At 47.5% G+C, this 25,404-nt stretch overlaps 1 protein-coding gene across 1 annotated transcript in view; it reads left to right on the top strand.

Moving 5' to 3' along the window:
- Cfap221 (cilia and flagella associated protein 221) overlaps positions 1-25,404 on the top strand; it is an 81,181-nt gene that overhangs the window by 29,853 nt on the left and 25,924 nt on the right. Inside the window, exons 7-15 of the mRNA XM_036202749.1 lie at positions 5,513-5,616; positions 12,617-12,776; positions 14,138-14,255; positions 14,333-14,444; positions 14,637-14,745; positions 17,093-17,180; positions 19,247-19,336; positions 20,968-21,066; positions 23,210-23,315. Coding sequence (XP_036058642.1) covers positions 5,513-5,616; positions 12,617-12,776; positions 14,138-14,255; positions 14,333-14,444; positions 14,637-14,745; positions 17,093-17,180; positions 19,247-19,336; positions 20,968-21,066; positions 23,210-23,315 — 986 coding nt within the window. The remainder of the gene's footprint in view (positions 1-5,512; positions 5,617-12,616; positions 12,777-14,137; positions 14,256-14,332; positions 14,445-14,636; positions 14,746-17,092; positions 17,181-19,246; positions 19,337-20,967; positions 21,067-23,209; positions 23,316-25,404) is intronic.

Below are 25,404 nucleotides of genomic sequence, written 5' to 3'. Positions count from 1 at the left end.
GCTCATTGGTTAAGAGTGCAAACAGAAGAGGACCTGAGTTAATTTTCCAGCACCCCCACATCTGGTGGTAACAGCCACCAGTAACTCTAGCTCCACAGGCTCTCACAGAGACCAGCACTCATGTGAACATCAACACACACACACACACACACACACACACACACACACACACACACACACGAGACTGGAGAGATAGCTCAGAGGTTAAGAGCCTTTGCTGCTCTTGCAGAAGAACAAGGTTCAGTTCCCAACGTCCGTATGGTACATACATGCAGGGATTTACACGTACACAGATAATAAAAATACAGCTAGTCACTGTGGTAGCTGAGCACTGGGCTCCTGAGCTGCAGTCCAGCCTGACCACCCCAGCTGTTCTGACACTGATAAAGGAGCCGCAGTAACTGGAGCGCAGCAGACTCCTTGCGACCTGGGTGACTTGCATGGTCTGCTGCCTTCTGAACCGGTGCTTGGAATTCTGGTCCTTGAGGAACCGTTTATTTTTCCAGGCTGGCAGGTGCATCAGGAACTTGGCTCCTGGTAATCATCACTAAACAAACACCTCAACACCTTTTCTGAGAATTGTCAGAGCTTAGGAGTTCGTTGAAAATGGGCCATTGATTGCCAATGGAAAGAACCCCCAAGGGAGTTTTGGGGGAATTGTTTCAGTTCCAAAACATCCGGCCATGTGGCATTTATCAGAAGAGCCTTGACCATCTGACGGGCCTCACTGGGGCAGCTCTGAGCTGACACCTGCAGGTGTTGAGGGGAGTCGTAGAGTTCCCAGCCTTATCCCCAGAGACCGCGCGTGGACAGCAGAAGCCATTGCCCACACCCTGCTTCCACCTTCAGGGTGGATTCCGACACCCCCCACCCCCCCCCCCCCACCCCGCCACCCTTGGAAGGGTGTTAGTTCAGTCCCAGCAGTTTGGGTGGAGTGGCCGCCACCACCATGCCTGAGTGTCTGCTAGGCTCGTCTCGTGTAGTAGATAAGATTGGGCGCCCTCAGCACAGTATGACCTCCCACAGCCGTGCTGTGACAACAACAAGAACGATAAAAGCAATACGTGGTTTGTTTTGGCTTGAAGGTCTAAGGATCAGTCTGTCATGGTGGGAAGGCATGGCAGCAGGTCAGGTGACCACGAGGTCACATCGCAGCTGCACTCAGGAAGCACAGAAAGGTGGATGCTGGTGCTCAGCTCCCTTTCTCCTTTTTTTCAGTCTAGGATCCCAGCCCATGGGATGGTGCTGCCCACACTCAGGTAGGTCTTCCCACGAGCATTTAATCCAAACTAGAAAATTCCTCACAGACATGCCCAGAAGTCCCCATTCGTGGTAACTCTAAATCCCATCAAGTCGACAGTTAAGATGGACGATCACACCTTGAAGTGCAGCCATCATTCACACTGGTTTTCAGAATCAGAACACTTCTCAGGGAGTTCTGGTTGGCTGTACACCTCTAGCAGAACCCGGGGTGGAACAGAATGTATAGGTTTGGTAGAAAATCCTGTAAACTGGGCTGAAGGAAGGAGCCCATGTGACCATCACCCAGGATTTATGCAGAAAGTATCATTGTTGGAAGCCTGGGGTAGCCTTGTCTCCTGTGGGCGACTCAGAGTGTTTACAGCACATTTATCCTAGTATCACAGAACGTCACAGCTAAGGAACAACATTTAAACAAGAAATATCAGGGGAGGGCGGGGAGGTGTGTGGCTCAGTGGGCGGAGTACCCGTCTACCTAGATTCCATCCCCAGCAACACATAAACCAACTTCGGGAACACACACCTGTCATCCCAGCATTTGGGAGGTAGAGACAAGAGCAATAATTCAAAGTCATCCTCGGCTACACAGGAAGATTGAGAAGAACCTGGCCACATGAAACCCTGTTTCAAGAAGGATGGGAGGGGGGAGGGAAGGAGGGAGGGGTCAATTACCAGCAGACGTTGCCTGGCAGGTGTCAGGAGTGGTCTTCAGTCAGACCACAGATCTCTTCAAAGTCATTAGGTACATTTCCTCAAATGGAGCAGGAGAGGTTGAGATGCCTAGTCAGTAAGGTTCTTGCTGGGCATGAGGACCTGAGTTCATGTTCCTAGCATGAATGTAAGAAAAAAACAACCTTAGGTATAGCACCCTGCACCTGTAATCCCAAAATTTAGGAGGCAGAGACTGGTGGCTCTTTGGTCGCCCAGCTGAACTGTCAAGTTCTAGGTTCAGTGAGAAATCCTACCTGTCTCAAGAAAATAAAGTAGAGAGCAGTAAAGACACAAGGTGTCTTCCTTTGAACACTACACACACATACAAACACGTGCACACACATGTATAACACACAAACACACACACACACACACACACACACACACACACACACACACAGATGGAGCGTACCCTTGCCCAGCACCTCTTCTACTCCTGATACCTATCAGTGAGCAGTGTGACACCAAAGAGGCCTCAGAGGGACCTGTGCAAGTGAAGCAATCAGACAATGCCCTTCAGCAGAACAGGGAGAAGCTGCAACATGCAGGCTCTGGAGCTGAATCGGGCTCCAGGCAGGCTCAGGGGCTCCAGGCAGGCTCAGGGGCTGCAGCAGTGGGCTTGGGCTGCAGTGGGCTCAGGAGCTGAGGCGGGCTCAGGAGCTGAGGCGGGCTCAGAGACTGTAGCAGCCGGCTCAGGGGCTGTGGCAGCCTCCTAGCTGTGGAGTTCATTCCAGTAGGATCAAGGAGGCCACAGTCCCACTGATCCCAGGGAGCAGCACCTACCCTTGCCTGGAAGCTGAGTGAGAGAGGTTCTCTTCTTCATCCAATGAAAGAAAGCCAAGAAACTTCCCTGACCTGGGCCTGGCCTTTTATACCCAGCCGGGGATAGAGGCAGGTAGAGGACAGTGACAAACAGGCTATGATGCTAAGGGAGCCATGCTCAGTGGCTGGGGGAAATGTCCCCTAAGACAGCTGCTTTATAGGAGCCCCAACGTGACAGCTAATTTTTTATTCTTAGAGAATCTCTTACATGAATACAACACACCCCGATCCTTCCAGCTTCTCCTGACCTTCCTCTCTACTTCATGTCCTGATACAGTTTTTGTTTTTTCATTTTTCTTTATTAAGAAATTTTCTACTCACTCCACATAACATCCCAGATCCCCCTCCTTCCTCCTCCCACCCCCAGCCCTCTTTCCCAAGCCACCCTGCATCCCCACATCCCCCAAATCGAGGTTTCCCATGGGGAGTCAGCAGAGCCCAGCACACTGAGCCTAGGCAGGTCCAGGCCCCTTCCCACTGCACCAAGGCTGTGCAAGGTGTCACACCACAGGCACTGGATTCCAGAAGCATGCTCATAGACCAGGAACAGATCTGGATCCCTCTGCCTGGGTGACCCCCAAACAGTTCAAGCCAAACAACCGTCTTCCGTATCCAGAGGCCCTAGTCCAGTCCCATGGGGGCTCCACAGCTTGTGGGCTTCTGATAGTGTAGCTGGTCATCTCTGCACATCCTCCCATCATGATCTCAACGTCCCTTGCCTGCAGTATCTCTCCTCTCTCTCATCAATTGGATTCCTGGAGCTCAGCCTGGTGCCTGGCCATGGATCTCTGTATCTGTCCATCCTCCATCTGTCACTGGACACAGGCTCTGTGATGACAGCTAGGTTATTTGCTAGGCTGGTCACCAGAGTGGACCAGTCCAGGCACCCTCTAGCCTGGTCCAGTTTTTTTAAACATATCATCTGCTGACTCTAGTTGGTATCACCTGAGTGCACATGGGTGGAGTGCTGGCTCCTAGAGCCTGGGCAGCCTACCAAGGGCAGTGCCCCAGAGGAAACTGCCTGTCTTTCCTAGTAACACCTGATGCAGGAATGGGCTGTCTGAGCCCTTCTCCCATCCATGCTGGAATCAACTGATGCATCTTCTGCAGGTCTCAGGAAGGTAACCACAGCTGTTGAGAGCTCTCGAGTGCATTGGCGATTTGACTCCTGAAACCACCTAGAAAACACACATGGGTGTGCCTGGGAGGGCATTCCCAAAGGAATTTCACTGAGCTGGGAAGACCCACCCTGTATGTGGGCGGCGCCATCCTATGGGTACCGTCCCAGGTTAGTAAGGAGAGAGCAAGCTGAAGTCCATCATTCCTCACCGTCTGTCTCCCCGGCTGTACATGTGATGTGATCAGCCACCTCCTCCTCCTGTGGCCATGTCTTCCCAAGCATCATATGTCATGATATTATTAAATACATGGAAATTTTAGACAGAAGAGCCTCAGTAAGGGTCACCCCTGCCAAGGAAGAAGGAATAGAGATAGACAAGGACTGTTCATTGGTGATGCTTTATTTCTTTGGAAATGGTTTATAGTTCTTATGGATGAATAAAGAAATTTTAATTGTTTAAAAATATTTATCTTTGAACTATTATAGGTACTTCACAGATTTTTTTTAAAAGATAATGAATTTCAAAGTACAATACAAATGCTTTGGACATGCTTTTAAAAGCCACATAAATGGTTACTGGAAACCAAATATTTATTGAGCAGTATGTGTGTGTGTGTGTGTGTGTGTGTGTGTGTGTGTGTGTGTGTGTGTGTATCTGAGATAGCACTGAGATTCCTGTACATATGTCTCCACCTTTATAGGACTCCAAATCCAGGGAAGCCTAGTGCTGGCAGGTGAGGCCCAGTGAGCTGGGGAAATCCACAGTGCGTAGGTCAGAGGGTACCTCCCAAGCAGGTAGACTCCAGCAGCTCCACTCACAATGGTTACAGTGGAGTTCTCCCATGAGTGTGAACAGGGATGGGGCTCAGTTGGCAGTGTCTTTGCCTGCTATGCTCACAAAGCCCTGGGTTCCATCCTCAGCACTGCATGAACAGCAACATGTTGGTGCACGCCTGTAATCCCAGCCATTACAAGCTAGAGAAAAGAAGATCAGAAACTCAAGATCATCCTTGGTGTGGTGGTTAGCTTTAATTGTGAATGCGTCACAATCTAGAGTCACCAGAGAAGAGAGTCTCAGTGTGGGGTGTCTAGATCACATTGCCCTGTGAGTTTGTCTATGAGGATTATCTTGATTACATGGACTGATGCAGGAAGACCTGTTCCCTGAGGGGGGCGTCATTCCTTGGGCATGGGGTCCTGGACTGTGTAAGAGGGAGCAAGAGCTGGCATGCATTACTTCACCGCTCTCTGCTCTTGGCTGTGGGTGTCGCTGCCTCAGTTTCTCTACAACAATGAATTGGAACCTGGCATTGAGAGAGGAATAGACCCGTTCTCCCTGAAGCTGCTTCTGTCGGGATTTTTTTCTGGAAACAGAACCCAGACACTTGGCCACATGGCAGGTTCCATGCCAGCCTAGGCTACATGAGAGCCTATCTCAAAACGGATCTCTTGGTCAGTGTGGGACAGGAGGTGCCAGCTGATGCTGGGTGTCAACGCTTGTTGTGCTTCCTGAGTCTCTGGTCCTTTCCAGGTTAGTCAGAAGAAAGGGAAAGAGAAAAATGGCGTGTTCCACTTCCCTCTTGTGCTTTTTTTTTGCAGCAAAAGCTACGTGATCCCCTTGCAGTGCAGCTGTCCCGTGGATTTCGAATTCCATATCACTTTGCTGCGGGCTCATCAGGCCTTTACAATCGAGCCGAGGTCAGGTGAGGACGGTGTGACGTCACACAGCCGGTTGCCCCAGCGGCCCCAGGTCAGAGGCAGGGCTTGGAGCATTAGTCGCTTTGCTGTGGCAAAAACAATGTAAGGAAGGAAGGTTTGTTTGTCTCACAGTCTAAGGGGACAGTCCATCCTGGCGGGGAAGGCGTGGCAGCAGGAGGCAGCTGGTCACGTGGCATTCGCCAGCGGGAAGCAGAGAGGGATGAAAGCTGGTGCTCAGCTCACTTTCTCCTTTCTGTTCAGTCCAGAATCCCAGCTCATGGAACAGCCCTGCTCACATCCAACAGGTCCTCTCAGCCAGCTTAGACATTTCTGGAATTACTTCCATGGATATTTGGAGCTGTGTCTACATGGTGACTCTAAGTCCACTCCAGATGACAATAAACAATAGCCAGCATGCTTGGAGAACACACACACACACACACACACACACACACACACACACACACACATGCAAACATGTGTACACATATATGCATGCCACACACACACACATGAAAATGGGGGAGGATAAAATAGGTCAAGTGTAAATTGTTTGAAGACACATTTCCTCTTCCAGACAGCTTGGTAGTAACTGAGCCCACTGTAAGTTACTGCTTGCTTGTGTGGCCTAAAGGCTGGGAAGTTCAGTTTTCAGACAGATGGTATGCACCAGCATTCACCCCAGACCCACAGATCAGTACGTCCTTTAAGCCTTGTCCCATTTTACAGATGAGAAAACTGAGCCTCAGTTAAGGCATTCAAGCTGAGTTGCAGAGTTCCTGAGTGACCAAAGAGAATTGTGAGGAGACCCAGTGACCATTTGAGGCCACTCTCTTGTCCTAAGCCCTGGATGACGGCTGTGGCCTGGGACTCACCACTGTGAGGCAGAGGGCATGGTCCTGTCCTCCTTCCTCCACAACCCCTGTGGTAGAGCTTATCATCAGCTTGTCCGGAAATGATGTTTAAACCATGCAGCTGTTAACTAAATCTTACAGAGGTTAGTTTTCCGCAAAGCCCACAGTCAGTGGGACCCTAAATCTTAGAAGGTTAAAACATAAGACTTCAAGCATGAGGCTTGGGGGCTCCATAACAATTTGTGTCAAATAATCTGTACTTCTGAGCTCCTGGGAGGAAATGTTTAAAGCTTATGATAATATAGGTGATCCCACTTACATGTTTGGTGTCATAGGGTGTAGCTCAGCTGGCAGAGTGCTTGCCTGGCACGCAAGGAGCCCTGGGTTCTACCCTCAGCCTTGCATAACTGCAGAGTTGTAATCCCAGCACTTGAGGGATGGGACCAGGATGCCAGGCACCCAGGTCATCTTCAGCCACTAGAAAGCGAAGGCCTGGGACACATAAGACCCTGCCTCAATTTTTTTTTTTGGGGGGGGCCAGGTGTGCTGATGCATGCCTTTAATCCCAGCACCCAGGAAGCAGATGAAGGTGAATCTCTGTGAGTTCCAGGCCATCCTGGTCTACACAGGGAGCTCCAGGACAGCCAGAACTACACAGAGAGACCCTGTTTCCAAAAATAAACAACAAAAACCAATTTTAAAAATTATTTCGTGGAGATAGAGACTAGAGCAGTGGTTACAGAAGGCTGGGCCGGGAGGTGGGATGGTCAGCAAGGGACAGACAGTTAGAGGGAGCAATGCACAGCAGAGTAACTGAGGCCAATAACACAGAGTTCAGAATGACTCGGAGCGGGGCTGAAGACAGAGAGGTCATGAAAACCTCAGTCTCCGGCACCCACCTAAAACCCAGGTGTGGAGGTTCTTGCCTACAATCCCAGCACTAGGGATGCAGAGACGGGAGGCCTGGCACGTGCTGGCCAGATAACACAGCCAACCAGTGAGCTCTGTGTTCAGTGAGAGGCCCTGTCTCAAAAAGTAAGGTCGCGGTTTGAGTAGGTATGGGCCCCGTAGACTCATGTGCTTAAATGTTTGGCCCATAGGGAGTGGCACTATTAGGAGGTGTGGCTTTGTTGGAGGAAGTGTGTCACTGAGGGGGTGGGCGTTGAAGTCACATATGTTCAAGCTATGCCCAGTGTAGCACACAATTTCCTTCTCTTGTCTGCGGATCAAGATGTAGAACTCAGCTCCTTCTCCAGCGCCATGTCTGCCTGCACACCACCATGTCCTGCCATGATGGTAATGGACTAAACCTCTGAACTGTGAGCCAGCCCAACTCATTGTTTTTCTTTATGAGAGAAGCCATGGTCATGGTGTCTCCTCACAGCAACAGAAACCCTAACTACGACAGGATGGAGTGATTTTTTTTTTTTTACAAGTTTTCCCCATCTGGGTCTTAGTGTTCTATGTTATAATGTACTTTTATTTTCTATCCTCTTTTAGTCACTGCCCATGCCTATATTTCCTGTTAATTTACTTACATATTTAAAAAGGAACCTGTATATGTTTGTATTACTTTAGTTACGTATTTGAATGTGCCCATATTTGTTTTATATTAGTGTCACCTAGAATATGACCCAGCAATATTTCCTGGTGTGCTACAGGCTGCAGGAATATATTATAAGAACTCAACTGGTTATGGCAAAGCCACTACCTAAAGGGATCAAGGAATTCCTTCAGAGGAAGCCAAAGCTCAGGGAGTATTTGGTGCTGTATGGCTTGTTTTATATCGGCAGTCTTTTGCTATGAATATCATGTGTGCCTTCATAGCTTTTCCGATTGATTTTTTTCTCTAAGAATTGCTAACAGTGTGAACTGATCACTCTTTGGACATATACATTCAAGGTATTTGGAGAACAGCCTCAAGAGAAGCTTCCTTCCCTCAGACCCATCTGTTTCTCCCTTTTTAGCACCAGATTCAGGTATCTCCCTTAGCATATCTAAGGACTAACAGAAATAACAGTCCAGACCACCTCTTAATAGTCTCCTGAATTAAGGTAAATTCCACACGGAAACACTGCCTATGTCAGGTGGACCTTAAGTAATAGTTTTGCACAATTTAAGCTCGGACCCTCCTTTCTTGCAGCTTTACTAACATTATAGACTCCTAACTTCTTACCTAGCCACTTCTAGGAATGTAGACTGAGCACATCAATTCCCTTTTTGACATACTAACCGATATTAGCTCTCTGTTCACCTCCTCCTTTAACCACTCCCTCTTTGGGTTGTAAAAGAAAGCCGACAGTCACTGCCTGAGGAAAATTCTTACCTGCCTTTATGACCCTGTAGGAATTCAGACCTAGTGGCCTGGCTAGAGGGGGAGGATTGCTATTGCTTGGGTTTATAACTGTAAACCTGAGAGACTGGGGTTGGGGGCGGGGGTGAAGAATAAACCGATGGACTAAGGGCTTGGTGTGCTGATATTCTTTTCCCGAAAATAGTTCTCGACACTCATAGCTTCTCTCCTGGGCCCCTGGAAGGAATATTATTAAGGGCGGTCCTTAATGATATTCGAGTCCTAGTGCCCAATGTGGGGCCCAGACTCACAACCCTGAGCTTAAGAGTCTCATGGTCTACAGACTAAGCTAGCTGGGCCCCACGTGCCTTCACTGCTCAGTGTTGTGCAGTGTTCTTCCTAATGCTTACATTGATAAACTATGGCCTTCTTTAATTTTATTTTTCTTTGGGTGTGCCTGTGTGTATGTATGCCACCTGCATACGGTGTTCCTGGAGGTCAGAAGACAGCCTTAGATCCCCCTGGAGCTGCTTGATGATGGCGCTGGGACCCAAACTCAAGCCATCAACAAGAGCAGGACATGTTCTTTACCACTGAGCCATCTCTGCAGCCAGGACTTTCTTGGCTTTGAGTTTTTATTGTTGCTATTGTTTGTTTTTGCTTGCTTCTGTTTGTCCTGCTAGGTAGTATAGACCAGCCTAGACCTGGAGATCCTCGTGCGTTGGTCTCCCGAGTCCTGGGATACATCACCACCCATCACCACATCCACACATCACATACATCACCCACATCACCATATCTGTGAAGGTAGTGATCTGTAATTGATCCAAGAATAGTGCTCTGGGCTTCATACTTTTATTACTTTTTAATGTGTTTATTTCATGTACTTGTGTATGCATGTTTGTGTTGTGAGCAGAGGACAGGTTTCTAGATAGTTCTCTCCTTCTACCATATGGGTCTGGAGATCACACTTAGGTCATCAGCCCGGGCAGCATTCCCCTTTACTGAGAGCGATCCCACTGCCTGCTCCGTAGACACACATGTTTGCAGGCTGGCCTACAAGTCACTATGTAGCCAAGGATAACCTTGAATTTCTGATCCTGCTGCCTCTAACTCCTGAGTGTTGGAACCACTAACGCTGGTTTGTGTGGGGCTGGGGATCTTCCTGCATGCTGGGCAAGCACCCTACAGACTGAGCCACACGCCCAGCCCTGAGGTAGACTTTTCCAAATGAGGTTGAATATTGAGAATACTCTTCTTACTTATAAAACACAGGACACCACTCCTTTGTGCCATTGTGAATTTTGGCCAAGCAGTAGCTGTCAAAACTTGGCACATATTCTACTGCTGTCAACATTGCACAGCCTGCCACCATCATGTTCAAGTGACAAAGCTGCAATAACAGAAAAAAAAGGTTACTATGGTTGCCTGGGCACATCTCCACAGTGGGCTTTATGTATTATATCTAGGCTGGGAGCACTTAAAAAATGTATCTCCCAGGTCAAGGTAAACGTTAAGCCTCATCCTCACCCCAGAGCTTGTCCTTATGTTTTTAAGTTAATGAGCTGGATTGATGCAGTAGGATGCTCTTGGCCTCGAGTCCTGAATGGACTGCAGGCCCCACAGGGTGATGCTCTGACCTATTGATGGTCAAGGTATTAAAGTCTCTTCAGTTAGGATTCCTACCCAAATGTCCTGCTGTTGGCCTGCAGACCCATTGCCTCTGGTGACTCTCTCTACCTGGCCCTGGGCTTAAGATGCAATAGTGGCCATCAACTAATAATTTTTACCTCTGTCTATGCTCAGGAAATTAACAAATGCCTACTTTGTAGGTATGTGTGTACATGTTGCAAGTGTGCATTTGTGTGTAAGAGAGAACATGCATTCCTGCACTCAGGTGCATTGGGATGCCTACCTTAATTATTCCACCTTACCTTTTGAGGTAGGGTCTCTCACTGTCTCTGCTAGGCTGGCCTGTGAGCTCCAGGCATCCACCTGTCTCCACCCCTCCCAGTGCTGGGGTTACAGATGTGTTTGCTTTGTCAGGTTTTACATGGGTGTTAGGAATCCAAACTCAGATCCTAATGCTTGTACAACAAGCATCTTACTCACTCTTCCCTATTATTTATATGATATAATGGTTTGTGATGGTATTTTCACAAATGTATGTAATGTATTTTGTTCATATTCACCCCTACTACTCCCCCTTGTCCCTACGATTCCCATTGATCTTGTTCTTCTCAGTTATTTGCATTCTACTTCCATGTCTGTGTGTCCCAATGTGTTTCATGAGGGTGGATTACAGGAACATAGGTAACAGATTGTTCACAGGAGCACGGGTGAGGGGTTGTTCACAGGGGCATGGGTGAGGGGTTGTTCACAGGGGCATGGGTGAGGGTTTGTTTACAAGAGCATGGGCACCTTGCCAGTGGCAACACCACTTAGAGAGCATGTCTCTCCCTCTCCTAGGAACTATTAACTGCCTGTTTTATAGGACCATAGGAGGGGTTCAGATAGATAAAAGAGCTGTGAGGTGATGTCTGTCTTGGGAGCTTGCAGTTTCCCTGGAAAGTAACATCCAGGAAGGACCCACACAGAGATGTCAGTTCTGACAGCCTGTCAGACCACCTTGTAGGGGGCTGACCCTGAGATAATGATGGGTCAGTGATGGGTAGGACCACATTTTGCCCAGGACAGCTTAGCTGTGCACACACCTCTTGCCTTCTATTTAAACCTGAACCTTACGTCAGGACCCCATGGGTGGACTTAGGGGGTCATTGCACCTCTTCTTTGTCCTTCTCAGTGGAGGTGCACTGGCTAAATCTTTTTTCTATTTTTCACTCTCAGTTGTCTCTTTAATGACTTATTGAGGATGAGTGGTACAGCCTGACTTGTTCATACAATGAGACATACAGTGTTCTAAGCCCAGTTGGCGCCAGAGATACAGTAATATGTCACAGTGAACTGTTTGACGGTAAAAGGAACACCAGTTCATCTGGAAGATTTGAAAGGAGGAGGTCTGGGTGTAACTTTATGGTAGAACACTTGCCAAGCAACAGCCCCAACACCAGAGGAAGAGAAGGAGGAGGGAGGAAAAGAGGGAGGGAGACTTGAGCGGAAAGAATAAAGTTACAGAAAAGCACAGGGAACTAAACCGTCTGGAGCCAAACTCGTAGGTGTGTATCCCTAATTTCCCATGTGGCTTACAGCTTTGGCATTGCATTCTGGGAATTTATGTTTGAGGCACAAATGCAGATGGCTTGGACCATATTTGTATAACCACATGATCAGATGACTGTTGGAAAGGATTTGTGTAATCACTGATAAGTAAGTCTTTGTCAACACTCAGAAGCTGAGTCGTGTGCACTTAAAGAAGAGATTGCAGAGCAAGCAGAGGCACACCCACCGCTGTGCTGGGAAGATGAGGTTTGTGTTGCCTCGTCAGTGGCACTTGGTGAGCAGGAGCAGATACCTCTGTAATGGTTAATCTTGCCTGGCAATGTCAGAGGGGAAAAACCCTTCTGAACAAGGCATGGGTTCATCACAGTGGGAAGTCCCTTCCCATGGCCTGGGGTCCCAGACAGAAGAAAAAGGAGACTGGGAGCTGAGCACGGCCTCCATCTCTCCACTTCCTGACTGTAGATGCTGTGTGACCCGCTGCCTCAGGCTCCTGCAGCCATGACATCCCTACCGTGATGGACGGTCCCCTCCAACTGTGAGCCAGAACAAACTCTCCTTCCGTAAATTGCTTTTGTTAGATGTTTTCCTGCAGCAGTAAGAAAAGCAATTGATGCAATCACACACCCCCCCCTCCCTCTCTCTCTCTCTCTCTCTCTCTCTCTCTCTCTCTCCTTACAGGAATAATTCCAGCTAACGGGAAGACAAGAGTGACTGTCACGTTCACACCCATCCAGTATGGGATGGCACAAATAAAAATTCAGTTGTGGATCTCACAGTTCAACTCTCAGCCGTACGAATGTGTCTTCACTGGAACCTGTCACCCCAACATGGCCTTACCGTATGGCTTCTTCATGGTGTTTCTGTCTACCCATGTAGCCCAGGCTAGCCTCAGACTCACTATGGAACCAAGATGACTTTGACATTCTGCCTGCCTCCACCTCCAGAGTGTTGGGATTACAGACATGCACCACCACACCCAGTTTACATCATGCTGGAGATGGAATCCAGGGCTCTGTGCATTCTAGAAAAGCACTCTACCAACTGAGCCATAGCTGCAGCCCCGATTTTCTCTTAACACTTCATCAAAAAATCCAATCCAGTTATGGGCATTTGGAATCCTATCACTGAAGAGGCTAGCCTGGACTACATAGCAAGAACCTGCATTTGAAAAAAATAAGAAAAATCCAAATTTTCTCTTTTCTTATGATACTCCCAGAAATTTGTTTCTAAAGCTAGGAGTGCAGGTCAGTCATTGGCCTCTTGGCTGGCATGTACATAGCCCCAGGTTCAACCCAGCACTACAAAGACAACATTTATATTACAAGACAAATCTACATAAAGCACTTGCAAGCATAGGGGCTGGAGTTCTACCAGCCCAGCTAGATCCCCACCCCATTTTGTTTTTGTTCTTCAAAGAGCGTAATTTTTCTTTTACTAAGAAAGTAAATTAAAGTCCTAGTTTCTAAAATAATCAGCTTAAGCTGTTGAAGAACTACAGGCTAGAAATAAGTTATACTAGACCACCAGAGCATTCCCTAGCCTGTTGTGTTTCCACTTATCATATGCATGAGGAATTCAAAGGAGAGAGGGATCAGGTAAAGGTGCTTACTGCCAAGGCGGATGATCTGAGTTCTGTGCCTGGGACCCACACAGCAGAAGTAGAGTGGTGCTGTCCTCTGTCTTCCACATGCATGGTACACACATGCACATGTGCACACACATACATACACACAATAAATAACTATTTTTTTTAAGAATGGGAGGGAAGACAACCACTGGTGTGTATATGTGTGCATACATAAGTATACATACCTATATATGATTATATGTTAATATACTGATATGAAATTAGTTTCTATGGACTCCTTTTAACCCACAAACTTACTTTTAGTTTAGTTATAATATTGATCTATGAGTGATAGTTTCATCAGAAAGAACACAGAAACAAACACCTTGAGCTAGGGGGTGTAGAGATGGGTCAGCAGTTAAGAACACTGGCTGCTCTTCCAGAGGACCTGGGTTCAGTTCCCAGCACCCCCATGGCAGCTCACAGCTGTCTATAACTGCAACTCCAGGGAATCAGATGCATTCTTGGCCTCACCAGGTACACAGGCAACAATCATAAAATAAGAACAAATTATTAAAACAAGCCCAAACTGTTGGATTATACATTAATTTAACATCTGTTTTAAACTCCAGATTAGAAGAGTTCAAAAGATTGAATACTCGTTCTCAGAAAGTAAATGTTCCTCCAGAAAAAACAAGATATGTACACTTCTACCAATCTCCCACAATGGCCAAGCCTCCAAAGTTGAAGGTACGGGGGTGGGGGTACCCCCCAGTGCAATGGAAAGGCAGGGGGAAAACTCATTTCCCTCCCTGTTGGGTCCCCAGGAAATCGAGTACCATGACTTGCGGTTTCCAGCAGATCTGTCTAATCCATTTGCTGTGGCCACCGTCCTAAACCAAGAACCGGGAAAGCTGAAGATTAAGGAATTAAAACAAGGTAACAGCCACTCGGTCTGCCATAAACCAGTCCCTGGGGCAGAATAAGAAAGAAATGTGTCCAGTCACATTTATTATTTATAAACAAAACTCAGTTAGATGTCTGTTAGGTGGCCTGGTTAGAAACCTGTGTTTGTCTGGACAAATGACTGATTTGATTATGGCCATGATCTCTGCCTGTTCCTGCCTCCAGTCCTGGACCAGGGTGATGAAATCTCCAAAACCAGACAGATGAAGGAGGCACTCTTTGAACAGAAGGTCAGACAGAACGTCCAGGAAGAGAGTGAGAACCATCTTAAGTGGTAAATATTGAGGGTTAATGTGTCTCAAGTGACAGGTGACTGCTTTTAGGGCATGGCCTTTGACGCAGAGACACAATGACATGCAATTATTGATAAACTCCCTTGGTGAATTCAATTAGTCCTTCTCCTCAGCTGGTGTTCCTAGCTCAGAATGGGTGGCTATCAGAATAAATCATTGTAGCTAAGACATGTTGTTTCCTACACAGAGAGGACAGGGCAGGACAACAGTGTGAGGCTTGGCCCCTCCTCCCTGCCAGCTGCAGCTGCCTGCCATCCGGGCCCTGGTTCCCAGACAGACCTGGGGTGAGCCCCTATGCAGTGGGAGCCTTTGGGGACAGTCCTGGCGGAAGAAGTTCAGAGAGAAGCATTCTTGTGCTTCTGGGGTCAGATGGACTTTTTCTTTTTATATTAGTTGAAGCTGGAGAACCCCAGGAACCTGGCCGTGTGTTCAGCTTCAGTAAGAGTCGGGGGAAATGCACCCACCTCATTGTTTTTTTCTAGAGACACATTTGATTTTTTAAAATCATGTATTTAATCTTAAAACATTGTTTGTTTGTTTGTTTATTGTGGATGTGGTGCATACATACTGAGGCACACCTGTAGAGGCCAGGGGCAACTGTCCTTTCACCATGGAGGTCCCAGAGACTGAACTCGGGATGTCAGGCTTGGTGGCAAGCCCCTCTTCCCGCTAAACCATCTCACCTGTCCATTCAGTTTCTTCTGACTTATAGTTTAAAATAGATACTGAATTAATGCACTAGCCAATGGTGCAAGGTTTAGTCACAGACTTCTGTCACCTAAAACATCTTCAAGCTCCATCCACATCTCAGCATTTATGACCATTCAACACCTTTTGTGACTGCATAATATTCCGTTGCGTAGACACACCACATTTCAACCACTGGGTTGGTTTTACATTTTCATCAGCATCACTGGAGAGCTGTGGTTTTCTTACATCCTCAGCAACACCTGTTGCTTTGTATGGCTTAAATCTGCATTTCCCCAACTGCTAGTGATGCTGAGCATTTGGGGTATGTGTGCACGTGTGTATGTGTGTGTGTGTGTGTGTGTGTGTGTGTGTGTGTGTGTGTGAGAGAGAGAGAGAGAGAGTTAGAGAGTGTGTGTTTGTGGAGGTGTGTGTGTGAGAGAATGTGAGTATGTTTGTGTGGGAGAGACAGGTGTGTGTGTGTGTGTGTGTGTGTGTGCATGTCTTAGTGTGCATAAATGTGTGATAGAGTATGTGTGTGTGTGAATGTGAGTATGAAAGAGTGAGTGTGTGTGATAGTGTGTGATGAGATAGAGTGAGTGTATGTGTGAATGTGTATGAGTGCAAGAGACTGAGTGTGGTGTGTGTGTGGGGGCGGGGTCAGAGTGTTCGTGTGGGAGAGTGGGAGAAAGGAAGAAAGTGTGGTTGTGGAAGCTAGATGTCAACTTCAGGTGTTGTTCCTCTGGTACCATCCACCATCCACCTTATATTGTTTGCTTTAAAGATTTATTTATTTTACTTTATGTGTATTCCTGTTTTGCCTACATGTTTGTCGGGTGCATGTGTGGTACCAGTGGAGGCCAGAAGAGGGCATCAGACCCCCGGTACTGGAGTTACAGTCCCTTGTGAGCTGCCATGTGGGGGCTACTAACTGAACCCGGTCCTCTGGAAGCGCAGCAGTGTTCTTAACCACTGAGCCATCTCTCCAGCCCCGACCTTGTTTTCTGAGACAGGGCCTCTCACTGGCCTGGAGCTCACCGACCAGGCTGGGCTGGCTGTCCTGGGATCCGTCTGCACCTCCACAGTACTGGGATAATAAGAGCATATCACCACTCCTGGCTTTTTGTACAAGGGGATCGAACCTGGGTCCTCATGCTTGCAAAGCAAACACTTTACTGAATGTATCATCTCTCGGGCCCTTGTTGTATTAATTTATAAATATTTTTAGCATGAATCACTAGAAGATAAGCTTGATTTCGTATTCTCCTCCTCCTCCTCCTCCTCTTCCTCCTCCTCCTCCCTTCTTTTTTGGTTTTTGTTTTTCAAGACAGGGTTTCTCTGGGTAGCCCTGGCTGTCTTGGAACTTACTCTGTAGACCAGGCTAGTCTGAATTTAGGGATCCTCGTGCCTCTGCCTCCTAAGTATTGGGATTAACGGCGTGCACCACCAACACTCTGTGATAAACTTCATTTCATGGGACAGATTATTCACCCCAGAGGTGGCTCCTTCCCATTTCTCCCCTTCCTTCTTGGTTACAAAATATAGCTAAAACACTCATTGCAGAGACGGTATTTGCTGACGGCTTCTGGAAGTTGGGTTTTTGTTTTGTTTTGTTTTGTTTTGTTTTGTTTTTCTCCACAGGCAGGTGCACCTTGGTAGTGACCACACCACTTTTAGGTATAGAAAAGAGCTCATTGATGAACGGCAGAAAGCACAGGACAAGTACAAGGTCAGCATGGCTGCGAATTCATTGTCATTTATTCCCCACATCTCTCCCATTCCTGCTGTACGTGCAATGCCAAATGAAGAGAAAAAATGAACATACACGGAATGCCAGAGCACTCGCCTTGCATGTGTGAGGCCCAGGCTCAATCCCAAGAGAAGGGCCAGGGGAGGCTTGGCATAGAACTGTGAAGGCAGGTGCCTGCTCCCACATAAATTGCTAATTATGAGTCAAGGGTGTCTGTAGAAAGAGACAAGAGACCTATGCTGGGTCTGCTGGGACACTCAGAAGCCAGAGCAACAGTGAGTTCAATCTTAATAGAAAGCAAGAGTTAGCAGAGAGAACAAGACCTTCAAAGAGAGATGACTCAGACCCAGGCTGTGGTTCTGGATGTGAGGCGCCTGTCCTGTGGTCCACAGAGCATAAAGAAGAGGGGTCCCAAACTGCTGTCAGGAGCCATCCCAAAGCTGGATGCCAAATATAGTCACGTGCCAAGGTGCTAGGGGTTGAGGTACTTGTGGTGATATATGTGTACCCTAATAAAATTTTCCTGAAGATCAGAGGACAGAACAAGCCACTAGATTAAACATAGATGCCGGGTAATGGTGACACGCCTTTAATCCTAGCGTTTGGGAGGCAGAGATCTGTCTGGATCTCTGTGAGTACAAAGCCACCCTGAAATGAGATTGACTCAGTCTAGGAGAGAAGCAGCCAGGCAGTGGTGGCACACACCTTTAATCCCAGCACTGGGGATCTCATGCCTTTGCATGGGAAGCACACAGCCTTTAATCCGAGCACTAAGAAGGAAGTGATGGCTGGCTGGAGAAAGGTGTATAAGGTGTGAGGAGACAGGAACTAAGGCTTTCCAGGCTGAGGAGTCCTAGAGGTAAGACGTGGCAGTGGCTTGTTCCTTTGTCTCTCTGATCTTTCAGCATTGACCCCCAAATCTGGCTCTGGGTTTTTTATTATAAGACAGAGTTAGTAATTCGTGTTACAGGCAGTGGCATATGAATTATAGGGGACCCAGTTCACTGCAAACACTTCCCCCTGCCCTACAATACAAACCAGCAAAGCTTAGTAGTGTGAACTTGAGGATCTCAGTGAGTAGGAAGGATGTGGACATGGTTAATCTTGTTTTTAAAAGATCTATTTATTTGTAATTATATGTATGTGTGTCATGTGTGAGTATGCACCTGTGAGTGGGGTGCCTGTAGAGGCCGGAGGATGGCATCAGCTCCCGTGGAACTGGAGTTCCAGACAGTTGTGAGCCATTCAACACAACTGTAGGTTCCTCTGCAAGCCCAGCAACCACTCTAAAGTGCCAAGCCACCTCTCAGGCCCCTGTGGCCAGCCTTTTGGATGTTACCACCTTCTGGGCATTATTGTCTTTGGGACATTACAATATGTTGTCCTATGCAGAGTCCATACTGGAGGACCTGCAATCAAGTGACCAAAAAAAGGTCTCATCTAGGGACTGATTCCTAGCTAGCCTGGGGCACTCTCTGAGGTGAAGGCAGAAGGCTAGAAGTTCAGGGTCATCCTCAAATACATTAGTGAATTTGAGGCCAGCCTGGGCTACATGAGACCCTTGTATCTGTTAAAGCTCCCCATGTCAGTAAGAATAGTGAACACTTTAACCCGCCAGCACTCCATGGCAGGAACCATTGTCCAGTTGGTTCCTGCAAGCTTTATTTTTCTGTTTTTTTCTTTGTTTGTGTTTTGGGGTTTTTTGGGGGAGGGGGTTCAATCTTTGTTTTTGAGGTTTTTTGTTGTTGTTTTTTTTTTGTTTTTTTTTTTTTTTGTGTGTGTGTGTGTGTGTGGTTTTGGGGTTTGTTTTGTTTTGGTTTTGGTTGTTTGCTTGTTATCAAGACAGGGTTTCTCTGTGTGTCTCTGGCTGTCCTGGAACTCGATCTGTAGACCAGGTGGTCTCGAACTCAGAGATCCACCTGCCTCTGCCTCCCGAGTATTGGGATTAAGGGGGTGCGCCATCGCCTGGCTTCCTGCAAGCTTTAAAGAGAAAGTTTTATGCATTTGTCTTTGACTTTAATGTGTCTATTCACACAAAAATCTAGGAAAAAAGAGGTGACCCTGTTTTTGAGCAAGAGTTTCAACGACTCGAGACTGAGCAGAGCAACAAGCGGGTCGTCCGTGAGCTGGAGGAGGTGAGTGACCTTCCTTCACTTGGCATCAAATCAAGTGCCAATTCTTTAACTGTTCATTTCCAAAGGCACCAACGAGTTTTACAGAAACCCCTTCACTAGGAGGGAGCAATTGTTCTCAGTGTGCTTATATCCCCAGGGTGCTGTCTTACTGGTGTCTTGGTTTCCTTTCTGACCAAAAGTAACTTAAGGAGCATAGCGAGGTGGCTCTGTGGTGAAGAGTGCATGCTGCTCTCTCCAAGGACCTAATTCTGGCTCCCATCATCCATGTCAGACAGCTCAAAACCTGCTGGAACTCCAGCTCTAGTGCATAAGATGCCCCCTTCTGGACTCTGCTGGCATCTCCCTCACAGGCACACACGCCCACATACAGGCACATCATTTAAAATCAAATACATTCTTTATATAAGATGGCAGCTTGGCGGAGTGAAGGTTTATTTGGCTCACAGCTTTGGATCACAATCTGTTGTTGAGGGGACTCAAGGCAGGAGCTCCCAGGCAGAGGTCAGCATCACCTCTGACCACACACTCACTACACAGCCAAGGAAGGACCCAGAACCAATGGAGGACACTTGCTAGCTGGCTCATGGGCAGGCTTATACTTAGCTTTCTTAAACAATTCAGGATCACCTACAAAGGTATGGTGCTGCCAAGGTTGAGCTGGGCCCTCATACCACTTAACAAACAAGACAAGCTCCCAGATCCCCAACACTACCACCACCACCACTACCACCATCTGCAGGGCAGTTGGATCCAGGTGAATCCTCCTCTGAGACTCTCTCCTCAGATGTCTCTAGGCCATGACAAGCTAAAGCAAACTGGGATACTACATATTTGCAAGTAAAGTGTCTGAACCTATAATTATGGTCTGGGAAGATGCTCAGTTGGTAAAGTGCAGGCCACACAAGCTTGAAGACCTGAGTTCAATCCCAGCACCCACATAAAAAACCAGATATGGTTGCCTGTGTCTGTATGCCCCAGCACTGGGGATACAGAGCCAGTCTATTCAAATTAATGAGTTCTGCTCCCAGCAAGACACTCTGTCTCAAAAATAAACAAACAAATAAATAAAGAAAGAAAGAAAGAAAGAAAGAAAGAAGGAGAAGGAGGGGAAGGGGAAGAGGAAGAGGAAGAGGAAGAAGAGGAAGAGGAAGAAGAGGAAGAGGAAGAAGAGGAAGAGGAAGGAGAAGGAGAAGGAGAAGAAGTGGTGGTGGGGGCTGGAGAGGTGGCTCAGTAGTGAGAGCACCAGCTGTTCTTCTCCCAGAAGACTGAGGTCGGATTCCCAGCACCAACATGACAGTTCCAGAGACTGACCTCAGGTCATCAGGCTGGGTGGCAAGCACTCTCCAAGCCACCTTGCTGCCCTCTGTTCCTGCTTGTTTTGATAGTCTCAGCTCAAATTCTGATGCTCCTGCTTCAGCCTCCTGAATGCAGCCAGAGATCAAACTCTAAACATATTAAATGCTCATGCCAAAGATGTGCCTATGTTTTTATATTCACAGAAAGTCCAAGAATGCCAAAGAGTTCGTAATTGAATGTAAGATGTGCCTATGTTTATATATGCACAGAAAGTCCAGGAATGCCAAAGAGTTTGAAATTGAATGTAAACTGTGCCTATGTTTTTATATTCACAGAAAGTCCAGGAATTCCATCCTAATTTTGACCCTCTTATTAACAACATGTGGTTCAGCAGATTCCGGGCACAAAGACGGTTTCAGCAGGCATCGCGCAAGGTAACTCTTGACTCTAGATTGCCTTCTTCGACTTGTCTAGTTGTGATAATGCATTCTGACCAAAAGCAACTTAGAAGAGGTGTACACTTCCAGATCACAGTCCATCATGAAGGGAATCGGGGCAGGAACTGAAGCAGGAACCTTGGAGAAATGCTGCTTGCTGGCTTGCTCAGGCTTGCACTTAGCTATGGGCTGGGTCTCAGTACATAAGTTAACAATGGAGACAGTATTCCACAGACAGTCTGACCTGGGAAGTCCAGATCAGACTCCCTTCTCAGCTAGGGTGGAGTTAAAGCTAACTAGGACAGTAAGGCTTTAGTGTAGTCACATTTAGAAGTCACCATTGCTATGTGATATTTACCTCTTTACTTATTTGGTCAGGGTCTATACCCCAGGGGAACCTTGACCTCATGTATAGCCAAGGAACTCCTGATCCTCCTGCCTCCACTTCTTGATTATCGGGATGATAGGTGTGCATCACCATACCAGGTTTATGCTATGGATGGAAGCCGGGTCTTTGTGCAGTCCAGGCAAGCCTCCACAGACTGAGCTACACCCTTGCCTGTTATCTAATTTCAGAACATTTTAATTACCCAGAAAGGAGTAGTCCCTACTCACTCCTTTCCTCCCCAAGCAGCCACTGAATCTGCGTTCTATCCCTATGGACTTGGCTTTTCCAGACACTTCATGTAAATGGAATCATACAGTGTGTGGCTTTTTGTAACTGGTTCCTTTCACTTGCATCTTCAAGTTCAGTGGTGTCATAGCGGGTGCTTCGCTCTTTTTTATCACTGTGTAATATTCCACTGTTGGAGCAGACCAGGTTTTCTTTATTTGTTCACGCACTGAACCCAAGTTAGAGGACACGTGGTTTTCCACTCTCCAAGGTATGCACACCTAGGAGAGGAGTTGCTGGGGTCATACAATGGCTCAAAAGCAATGGGATTGTCTCAGTGGAGAAGAGGAGATTTCAGAGGTGACACTGGGCTCACTGCTTTTCTCTCAGAGTCCTCTCCTAACTGCAGCTCCCCTTCATACCTGTCTTCCACCAAGCACATCCACAGCCTCCAGGGACTTCCTACTGTCAGGATGAAGCATTTGATGGGGCTGGGCAGATGGTTCAGGCAGGAAAGTGCTTACCATGTAAGCATGAGGACTGGGGTCCAGATCCTAAGTCCCTGTATAAAAGTCAGCTGTCCTGGGACTCCAGCCAGCATAGCCAAATATGAGAGCTCTGGGTTCAGTGAGAGACCCTGTCTCAAAAATAAGGTGGAGCCGGCCGGTGGTGGCACACACCTTTAATCCCAGCACTTGGGAGGCAGAGCCAGGTGGATCTTTGTGAGTTCGAGGCCAGCCTGGTCTACAGAGCGAGATCCAGGAGAGGCGCAAAGCTACACAGAGAAACCCTGTCTCGAAAAACCAAAAAAAAAAAAAAAAAAAAAAAAGGTGCAGACCCAATTGAGGAGGACACCCAGTATTGACCATTGGCCTTCAGATGCACACACATGCTTATACACACATGCATGGACACATGCATACACCACACCACATAAAACAGGAAAGTGGGAAGGAAGAGTGAAAGCACGTGGAGTTCTAATACAGTAGTTGTGAAGTGCTGTGTCTGGCTGCAGCCACACCTCTGACCTTTCCACTGTCCCCATCCTTTTCCACGAACGTCATCCCCTGCTGTGGACCTGGGTTCCCATTCCTCCTCAGGGCTCACCCCTATCCTTTGGACCAACTGGTCTACCTGTCCTGAAAAGAGCAATCCTTCTGTTCTTGGACACAAAGGGTGTGCTGAGCCCCTCCGGCATCATATGCCACCTCCAGACCTCTCATCTCTTCCTCTTGAGTGTGGCTTCCTGAGGGGACAAAGCCATCCTCAGGCAAGGGACAGCAATGATTAGGACATGGTGTGTTATTCAACTTTATGCTGCCGTGACAAAATCCCTGACGTAATCGCGGTAGACCAAAAGAAGGCATGTGTTGGCTCAGTCCCACAGGTCTCACTCCATCGCACTGGAGCCTGTGGCAGAAGAGCCTCATAGTGGGGAGTGTTTGCTGGTGCAAAGCTGCTGGCCTTGTGACGGCCAAGAGAACCGTGTGTCAACTCCTAACCTGCAGCTGTTCTTTCTAATTGCAGATCATGATTGAGCGAAGGATGCTGGTTGTGCTGGAGGCTATTCGTGACATGGACAAAGAAGACATAAAGAGAAAGTTTGACAAAGCCAAGCAATCACTAATACAAGGTAAGGAGAGCTGAGTGATGCTGATAACCATGGCCTCTTGGAGGTCTCTCAGTGATGAGCTCAGCTCTGGTGGTGTCAAATCTCATCATAAATTCTATGTATCAGTTTCCTGTTGCCATTAAAGTAAACAATACTGACTTTATGGCTTAAAGCAACACAACTCAGGGGTGGGACAATGGTTCAGAAAGCAAAGCACTTGCTTTGGAAAATGTAGGGGCCTGAGGTTCAGCCCCTGGAAACCACAGAAGAGGTGGTCCGGTCGTCCCAGTGACCATGAGTTGGGAGGCAGAGCCAACAAGGTCCCTAGAAGCTCCCTGGCCACCTAGCCCAGCCTTTGGTGAAGTTCCAGGTCTATGGGAGACCTTATCACAAACAAAAGATAGAAAGTGCCTGAGGACAGCCAAGGTGGTCTTCCAACCTCCACATGATCTGCACAAACATACATGTGTGTGCACACGAACACACACACATCACAGTGTCCAGAGATCTGGACTTGAAAACCAAGGTGTCAGGATGACAGTTCCTTGTCTTGGTGGCTCTGTTGAAAACTGCCTGCTTCCCTTGGCTCCTGGCTCTTCCGCATGTCACTGTTATCTCTCACCTTTTATACCAACCCTTCGATTTCATCAGACCTGCCTGGAAAACCAGCGTCGTCTCTCCACTTTGGGAGGCCTAACTTACTTAGATCTACTAGCTCCCTTTCACCGTGTGTGAATTGCCACATGTAATTGCTCATCCTTGAGGGTGGGGATACGGATATCTCTGGGAGTTATTTCCTCACCTACCTCAGATCTCCATGACAGCTTTGGCCCAAGTGCCTGCCCCGTTAGTCACAAAGGTCTGCCCACCCTAGACGGAGTGGTATCCTCTGTGCAGTCTGGCCTCAGCTCGACCTCTTGTTGCCCTTTGCTGCCTTTCATAAGCAGAGCCATGAGAATACTTGTCATTTATTGTAGTCGGAAGGTTTCTCTGGTCCCACCCAGCCTCACAGTCCCTTAGCCACTTATAAAATAATAATTCAGAGGCTTAATATTATTTACAAACTGTATGGCCTACGGCAGGCTTCTTGCTATATAGCTCTTATAGTTTAACTCAACCCATAACTATTAATCTATGTATCACCATGTGTTCTGTGGCTTTACCTGCATCCCATTACATGTTGTTCCTAGGATGGCAGTCTGGCATCTTCTCCATTCCACCTTTCTTTTCCCTGTCTCTCTCCTTGGATTTCTCCCCTGCCTCTATGCTGTCCTGCCATAGGCCAAAGCAGCTTATTTATTAACCAATGGGAACAACATACATTTACAGCATACAGAAAGACATCCCTCAGCAATTTATAGTTACTAAATGACTGATTGAATCTCGTGTATACCCAACCTAGCATTTACACACTAGCTTTAGGCCTCATACTGTGTATTGTTTCAGGAAATTCTGAGTTATCAGGGCTGGGGACATAGTTCAGTCAGTAAAGGGCTTGGCTTGTAAGTGTGAGGACCTGTATTTGATACCCAGAACCCACACAGAAAAAGCCAGCCATGGTGGCACATGCTTGTAATCCCAGCACTGAGAAGGTGGAGACAGGAGCCCTGGGGCCGGCTGGCTGGCCAGCCTAGCCTACCTTGCAAGTTGCAGGCTCTCTTAAAAAGCAAAGTGGACTGCACCCAAAGAACAACAGTTACTGTTCTCCTATGGTCTCCATGTGCAGGCACCCACATGCTACATACTTGCACATACGTGTGCAACATATGAACATAGACATGCACATCTCAGTTGAGAAGGAAGGAAATTAAAGGAGAGAGAAAGAGATCAGTTCCTTCTGACCCTCTGATCCACAAGCTGCTTCCAAGAACCCAAAAGTCATGTCATAGTTTTCTCCCAGCCTGTGGTTCACACGAAGGAACACAGTCAGCTGTGCCAGCCCACACTCCTCCAGGCCCGCCTCTATCACTCCCCCACCTCCCCAAGCAATAAGGCACCCCCCCACCAAGACTACCTTGCTTCTCTCCCACAATGCTTTGCAGCATTTTGATTACTCTTTTATTCCTCCTATAGTATTTTATATCTAATATTGAAGTTTCTAACAAGGGAA

This window comes from Onychomys torridus, chromosome 11 (assembly GCF_903995425.1).
Source record: "Onychomys torridus chromosome 11, mOncTor1.1, whole genome shotgun sequence".
NCBI lineage: Eukaryota > Metazoa > Chordata > Mammalia > Rodentia > Cricetidae > Onychomys > Onychomys torridus.
Note: the sequence above shows the minus strand (reverse complement) of the source record. Positions and strands in the feature narration are given on the sequence as shown.